At 29.5% G+C, this 8999-nt stretch overlaps 1 protein-coding gene across 1 annotated transcript in view; it reads right to left on the minus strand.

Annotated features, from left to right (window-relative positions):
* The window catches only part of LOC129976203 (cuticle protein 6-like), a 34355-nt gene extending 32972 nt beyond the window's left edge, over positions 1-1383 (minus strand). The window contains exon 1 of the mRNA XM_056089654.1: positions 1252-1383. Within this exon, the coding sequence (XP_055945629.1) occupies positions 1252-1266 (15 nt within the window). The 5' untranslated portion in view covers positions 1267-1383. The remainder of the gene's footprint in view (positions 1-1251) is intronic.
* Positions 1384-8999: the final 7616 nt, after the last annotated feature.

An 8999-nucleotide genomic window follows, 5' to 3' on the forward strand; every position in this document is an offset into this window, starting at 1 on the left:
GATATTTTAATGTTTTTTTTTAAATTTATGTATGTATTTTATACTTATTTCAATGGCTTTCTCAAAGTTATAAATTAAAAGGAGGCATGTAACTGAATTAGCAAAATTTGCATCTCTACTTTGTATAGTACTTTCATCAGCTGAATAATCTATCTATAAAATATATCTAAGCTAAATATGATCGCTCTAATAATTTAGAGGTGACAGAAAAAATATTTAATTATAATGAAGGTTTTGTAAAAGAATAAGAAGAAAAATGTGCACATTTATTTCTTTTATGGTTTGAAAGCTCATTTGAATGCGGTTTAATACTTACATAACAATATTTAGATTTATGCAACATTTAAATCGGTATTAGATTTTTTTTTTAAAAAGAAGCATGTAAAAAATTAAGAATAGAAATATCCTTTTAAAAATGACTTTTATAATGGAGAACTATAAGCAAAATAAATTATTTGTGTCTTTTTTTTTAAATAGATAATTAAATATTATTATTCCAATTTGTACATTGAAAAAAGTTAACAAATTAGTTGATTTTTTCCCTAAATATTTTAAAATTTTACTATCAAAATATTATTGAAGAATTTAAAAAAATGACAAAACAATAATGCTCTTTTGAAGGATAACAAACAAATTAATATTCGAGCATAAAAGGGAAATTCTCAAAAATTATTTAATAGGAATAAAAAAATTGAAATCCATGCATTGATCAAAGTATTCCGATAATGAATTTTTCCTTATTAAAAGTTCTCAGATTTTGGGAAAGAAACATCATAAATGATACAAGTTTATTTATTTAGTCTTATTAGAAATATCTAATATTTTTGTCTTTACTAGTAATTAAATGTATATATTTTTTTATATTATTAATTCATTACTATTTGGAATATTGCAAATTATTGGAAACCAATCATTGATTATAGTCAAGAATGAATACATCTTTTTAAAAAAATTGAATAAATGGTGAAATATTTAGAGTAATATGTTTAAAATCAGAAATTTCTTACAATTGCGTTTCAGCTTTCACGAACTTTTAGAACATATCAATCATCTTACGTAATACCAAAGATACGTGTTCACTCTACCATTATTGCCAAAAGCTCAAAATTCACTATAAAATTAGCATCATTATTAAACAAATACACTCTAAAATCCCTTTTTAATGCTAAAGATGTTGTGGAACAAGGTTTAAAAAAAGGCAGAGGAGCTAGTATCTAATATATTCTCGTATGAACAAACATATAGACTTACCGTAAAGAGCAGCATAATCCTCAGAGAGAAGGTGATGTTTTCCCGTCTGTGTCCACACGAGATCTCTGCTGGCCCAGGGATGCTCCCGAGTGACGGTACCGCACGTGAGAGGGAGGGTGTCCCCTTCTCCTTTCCCTCTCCCCTCCCATTCCTACCTGCTCCCGCGGTTTTGTGGGGTCAACCCTCGCAGATGATCGTGAGAAGTTTTCCTCTCCTGTCCGCTGGGTTTTGTTTTCCTCTGAGCACTTTGCACATTTCGGCTCTTTTCTTTTAAAAAGGCAGGGAGGGGGGCCGTGCACAAAATGAACGAAACCACAAATAAGGATATTATTTCGAAATCATTTAGAATGTTTTGTAGCAATACATAAAAGAATAAACACCACAAAAACTTTCACTGCTTATATTTGTTTTTTTTTATTATTATTGCTTGTTTATTTTTCTTAATGTTTAATAGTCTTAATAATTTAATAGTTTTATTTATTCTTAATGTGTTAGAGTCGGGCAAGTTGACACACTTAGAATTAGGATATGTTTGGAGCGCGAAGTAAGATTCTTTGATGAAATTATATTGAATTACTTTAACTGTATCATGAGCCTATTAGACAAGTCTGAATTCTCAAAGTTTTTTTAACGAAACAAAAAAATTATAAAATTTCAAATTATTAAAGGTTTTACAAAAAAAAAAAAAAAAAAAAAAGCATGACACAAATGACGCGGTAGTTTAAGTTGAAAAATTAGACTTATAAATTAAAAAAAAAAAAAAGAATTTCCCTTTTAGTTTGTTTTTTCCCAAAATAATATTTAATGCTTTTACGTGAATCAAATTCTATTAAAACCTATTGTTAAATAGGTAATTTAAGTAGAAAAATGTCGTTAAATTACTTTTTTCTCAAAACTATTATTTATAAGGATTTATAGGAGTATGAAATTTTCCTTGTTTTTGAACTTTTCAGAAGTATCCTATAAACTTTATGATAATTCTTATCATTTACTAAAATAAATATGTGTATCCCTATTAGGTAATGAAATAATATTGAGTATTTAGTACTAATATTAATTAGATTATTAAAAAGTTAATGCATTCATTTGAAAATGTATTTAATGTAACCGAATACGTTCGGAACAAAATTCTTGAAAAACTGGAATTTTTATTAATTTTTTATTATTTTTAGAGATATGTTCAATTATAAACATGAAAATGACGAAATAGGTTATTTTTTAAACGTGTAATTCTAATATTTTTTGTGAAACAGGGGAACTTGTAGTAAATTTTTAATTTGAAATGCCAAATTTTAATATCACAAAATGAATTTCCTTTGCACACAGATTACAGACAATAATTATCTATGAAGTGACCAAAATTCCAAGACAATTTTTGAAATGAAAGTAAATTAGGGACGTAATTGTGTGTAAATATGCATTTTTTCCCTTATTAATTTGCGACTGAACTTTAGCATAAACATCTATAAATAAAAAAGCATTTCACCAACTGTAGAAAATTTGCCTCATTTCATACTTCCCTAATTTGAAACTCATATTGTAATTGAAACAGTATTTAAACATTCTGTAAATAAGCTTTGGGCTCTCGTGTTAACGGTGAGAAATTTTTATGAAAAACAAAGTTTTGAGAAGATTGCAATTAAAGTTTTTCTTGATTACAAAACCGAGTTCATATTGCTTTATTTGATATTTTGGAATCTTTAATTAGCTTATCTTCAATTAATGTCCAATTATATGAATATATAAAAGTAAACAACTCTAAAGCAATAGTTTATATATGTATATAAGATATTCTAGACCATTATAGAACCTTTTTTGTTCCTATTTAAAATTTATTATGTTGTTGTTTATGAATAAGAATAAAGTGATTAAAGTGTTGGAATTATTCTCAGTTTTACCAAAAACTCAATTTTTCAGTAGCAAATAAATTCATAAAAAAAAAACCTCTGTTCATGATAGTTGTGTGAATTTTGAACAATGTATTTTCTCTGTCAATTTTAAAAAACATTTTTACGAAAGGAAATATGCAATTATTATAACTGTAAAAAATGGCAATCAGGAATTAAAGGAAAATCAGCCTTCCCCGACAAAAATTATTTATATATTCTAATCATAAGGAAGAATGAATTTTTCAGATCTGAAGTATCGATATGGTTATAATATTGATTCATTCAGCAATGAAGTGTTTAAGAATCACACATGCAATTTCGATGAATTTGGCTTTATTTTTAAATTTAATTTTCATTTCTACATTTGTTTTAAAGATTGTATTTTTTATGCATTAATTCATTTTTACTCACCAGCATGTGCAGTAAACAAAGAGGAACTATTTTAATTGTCAAAAAATTCGAACTCTATATTTTCACGAATATTTACTTTTCAGATCTTACTGAGTTCCAAAAACACGTTTTTAGAATTATGTTACTCTGTCTGATAATACGATAACTCAAAAGTATTTTGAACTTGGTAACTGAAATCTGCTACATGCATTTAAAATCAAATTTGTAGATTTCCACATAATTTTGATCGAAATCCATTCAGCAGAAATCTGTCTGTGTTGCTGCTCATATACAAGTAAACTAGATAGCTACAAAATATAAAGAACTAGAAACATAACATTTCGAACACAGGTTGAGATAATAAAATGTAGACCTTTATCGAAATTAAAACCAAATTAGTCTCTCGGTTTGCACCTTTGTTTGCCTTTAAATGCGATAATTCAAAAACAAAAGAACTTAGATAAATGAAATTTATTTCATGCTTTAGATTTTTATCAAATTTTGAATCAAATCTATCCAAGGATTGACTGTCTGTCGGTCTGTATTTTTTTCATGCATGCAAACATAATCCCTCAAATAATTGTAATTACTTATTAAATTATGTAATTACTATATAAAATTTGATATTTGATTTTATGACTACAAATTTTATATCAAATTTTGGTTATAATCGGTCTGAAATACACGTTCAATCTTCTGATATTTATGTATTAACTTCAAGCTAGTGATCATTCTTAGGTAATCGCTAGCATATGGTTAATATCCTTCCCTTTGTCAATTTGTGCCATAGATCGCAAATTAGATTCGCGACAACGATAGATATTTCGTATTTATTGTTTGCTAGAACCAACACAATTAATACATGGATACCAGCTTTTCTTATTATTCTAAGAAGCACATAGCTGTCAATGCTTACGGCCTTGCTCAAAGATTACAATTTTATGCTCAGGTAGAGGAAAGAATATCTCTATTAGCGAGTTTGCAAGGAAATTTTGGAGAAACCGATCCTACTTGCTGCAACTGCATGCCCACACCAATTTGCAGCATTAAATTCATCCCTTGGTTGCATATTGCTTTCCAGCAAGACATTTTTCAACTTTTTGACTAGCTATGAAACATATATTATGCTTATTTATTTTTTATTTTACAATGATTATTAAAATTAAAGAAAAAATATTTTCAGTTAATTGACAAAGGGGAAAAAATTGAGAAGTATAACAAACTCTCGATTATCCACTGTTATTAATCCCAAGATGTTGTTTTGAAAACTTCAATCATAAAAAAACCAGGGGGAGTGTCTTCTCAAAACGTTTCCCCTTTCTCTCTGCATAAAATTGTGAACTTTGGGTAAGGGAACGAATACCGTGCATGGTACTGGTGAGTGTTAGTAAATAAATTTAGAGCTTTGGCGTGTATCTAGCATTTTTACTTAATCTATTGAGAGAATAAGTATTTTGAATGCCTTTTTTTTATAGGTCGATATACACCAAAACTCAACACAAAACTGCAATTGCAGTCACAAGATCACTTACTGACTTCCATTGATTTAAGTCATTGCATTTATGGGTTATCATTTTAACATGCATGCGAGATTATACATCTACAGACTCTTAACCATTTGACAGATGTAGTCAGTAATTTGAAAAATATCTATGCTATAGATTCCATATCTGTGAGCTAAATTTTTTTATAATTCACTGTTAGCATTTTGTAGCTATCAAGTTCACTTGTATTCTAATAGCCAGACAGATTTCCTGTGAAGGGATTTCGATCTAAATTTAATAGAAATCTGCAAATTTGGTCGTAATTCCATGTACCAGATTTCAACCATCTAATTCAAAGTTCTCTTTTTAAATTATTGTGCATGTAGACAGACAAACATAAAGCTAAAAAAATGGTTTTCGACTTCAGAGAGTTCTCAAAGCGAAGATTCCTGAAAATTTCGAGTTCGAATTATTTGACGATTTTAGTATTTTCTCTGTACATCATATATACGAAAGAAAGAAAGAAAAGGATCTTTCCAAATAAACTTCTGGTTTTTTTTGTTTGTTAAACTTGGCAATATTGTTTATCAATTCATAATTTTATGTTTACGCTCCTATTTTAAATAAATATTGCCCCAAAGCATTTCCGAGTTGTATCTCTCCCCTCACCTTGGCTTTTGCGGATTATTTTTAGCAATTTAGTGGATAACATTAGTTTATTGTATTAAGTGCATGCTCTGCATTCTGTTAACATTTTGTTGCAAAGCCTAATAATATTTATTCTTATTACTTTCTGTAGATTTATTTTTATCTAATTAATTAAATAACTTTTCACACATTTTGCTAAATCGAATTGTGAGACACCAATACCTCTTAAGATCATTACATATTCGAACTATATGCAACCTGTGTTATTACACTGAATTAAAATGGAAGAATTGTATTCCTTTATTAACTACTATTTTAAAAATTTTAAGAAATAGTTAGAAATTCGAATTTGGCGAAAGAATCTAAATGCTTTTGCAATTTTAACTTTAATTCGTAATCTCACTTGAGATTCTATTCATTGCCTAAGTACTTTGAAGTGGAATGTTGATTCAAAATATCAGCTATTCGAATTTAAGAAGGAATGTCACCCTTTTGACTTTCTAATACAAGTACACAATTCGCTGTATTTGTATTTAGTTTCGATAAATGTAGAGACGAGACGAATAAGCATTTTGTAACAATCATAACGTTATCTCTTAACGTGTACCAGCTGGACCAACTGGATCCAAACTTTTTTACAGGCATACAGTTATAGGAACAAGACCACAAATAAAATTTCGTTTATCTAATCCTTTTTTTTTTTCTATTGTGTGTAAAATTCGCATACATACTGATTAATAAACGTCTTTGTATTTAATCCAATAAATTTATTCTTTATTGGATCAAATCCACAATTTGATATAGATATGCAATTTTGATTTGAAGATAACAATCTAAAATCCATTCATTCAGGTACCTATATTTTTGAGGAATCCTCTTCCCTTGTAAACGAAATTGGTTTACTGACACATAATGGACATTTGGTGGATTTAATTTAAAGCATAGGGCAGGCACATCTACAGCTCTGATTATTTTATCATTATTTTAGTAACACATTTACTAACTCATTGCATTATACTTTCTCTCATATGTATAGTATAGAGAAAGTGTTGTATTTGTCAAAAAATTCGAACTCGAGATTTTGATGAATCTCCAGTTTTGATCTTTGAAGGATTTTAGAAATTTTTGAGTTCGAAAAACGCATTTCTGGAAAATGTCCATTTGTCTGCGTCAAAGGTAATTCAAAAATTCTTTGAGCTAGACGGAAGAAACTTGGAATACGGTCTTTACACCGAATTTGCAGATTTTTATCAAAATTTGTGCAAAATCCATCCAGAGGAAGTCTCTCTGTCCTGCAAAAAAAAAAAAAAAAAAAAAAAAAAAAAAAACATCGATAGTGTAGACATCTTTCAAATTTTGAGGCAAATCCAAGAAGATGTGACCGTCTGTTTATCTGTACTTTCAGAAATATATAAACGCCGATAACGTAAAAAAAAAAAAAAAAAAAAAAAAAAAAAAATGACTATAACATATCAAATTTCGTATGTAATTTTGTCACTACAAATAGGTGTCGGTGTAGCTTTATATAAAATTCTTGCTTCAGTTGATTGGGAAAACGTGTCTAAAGCACAAATTCTATTTTCGGACGTTATTAACAGCATGTCAAGGATTCGTTCTTCGCCAAAATTCTCGCCTTCAATCATCAAAATTCTCACCAAGGATCACTCGATAGATTCAGTAAAAATGCAAAATTCACGCGAATGATTCGTATTTACTAACCATTGTACGTCAATGCCAAGCAAGGTGTATTTTAAAGTGGACTTTTGTTAGAGAGTATGCGAGAAAGTTTAGGGGAGATCACTCTCGCTGGCATATATAGTCATATATACTTATCGTGTCACATATACGATCGGATAAAAAGATAGGACTTTGATAGATTTCGACCAAATTTTTATTGAATTCTACTATTGTGGTGCAAACATATCAAATTTCATCCTTCTTAAATGCTAATTTTTGGATAATCTGTTTACCTGCAGATAGATAGGCATAAGACCAAAAATGTTATATTCGCTCTCAAAAGAATTTTAAACATAGAGATTTGTAATCGGTATTTTTTAAAATTATTACGCTTTCTCTAATTGTACTTTATATCGATAATTTGTTTCCCTAATAAATTTTGTAAATATGACAAAGCAAAAATTGAAGTATATAAAAATAATAGAAATTCACTACATTAACCACAGTTCAGAAGGGGTAAAAGTCGATCCGTCTTGGGCACTGGCCAAAGTCAAAGAACTGGAAGAAATAAATATCCACATATTTTTAATAAATAATAAATGCAGATATCTAACATATTCTTAGAAACAAATAAAGAATTCTTTCCTTAACTAGTTGCAATGTTAATGTATGGTTTTGCAGAAAGTCCCTTTAGAAGTTTGGGCTCATCACTCTCCCCCCCCCCCCCCCCCGCACACAGATTGAACTGATTATAGCTTTCTAATTGAATAGCCAGGGAAATCAGAAGCATAATCAGGAACTATGAAGGGTGGTGCGATGTGAAATGAATGCACCGAAGTATTCCGAAGGACAATGCCTGATGATATTGTCTCCCACCAACCAGGCGACTTTCTCATTCATTCCTGAATGCATAACTGGATTCGTCCAATCAAAACGTGAACTATCACTTTCTTTTCCTCGTAAAGAGAATAGAAGCGAAGCTCGCCCCCGAGGCGAAGTAGACAAACAGATTAAAGACAGAGAGCGAGGTATTTCCTCCGCGCACTGCCCAAGCGCCTCCCACACTCAAAGGGACCGCGCATAAGCTGACAGATAGGGACAGCAAAGAATAAAAATATATAAAGAAAAAGAAGTGAGCTTTTCTATTCTTCAGGGGATAGATCTTTTTTTATTTGATGTGGTAAAATAAGTCTGGGAAAAGGCCGCTTTTTTTTCCGTGAAGTGAAAACGAGTTCTGTGCTGTTGAAACGTTTTCTATGTAGTCGTAAATTTCTGTTTGAAAATATCTTAAAAGACATCGTTTGTCTCAAATTATAGATATTTTTTTTCTTTCATTATAAGTCATTAAACATATGCATTGCTATTTGTTCATATAGAGTTCCAAACAATCTTATTAGAGATATTAAAAATACAAGCGTTAGTACCAAGCTGAAAGTTCATACAAATATGTGAACAATTTCGAAATTTCTTGTCGAAATACAATGTATTTTCCGTACAATTCACATCGTTTCACGTGTATTCACATGTATTCAACAACATCGTTTTCTGTCTTGTCTCAATTCAGATATCACTCATAAACGGTGAATATGAAATTATTGTAAATTTCTCGTGTGGATGGTGACATATGGAATCAATTCAAAATCAAGTGGCATAATTTGAT

The sequence above is a fragment of the Argiope bruennichi genome, chromosome 7, assembly GCF_947563725.1.
Source record: "Argiope bruennichi chromosome 7, qqArgBrue1.1, whole genome shotgun sequence".
In the NCBI taxonomy this organism is placed as follows: domain Eukaryota; kingdom Metazoa; phylum Arthropoda; class Arachnida; order Araneae; family Araneidae; genus Argiope; species Argiope bruennichi.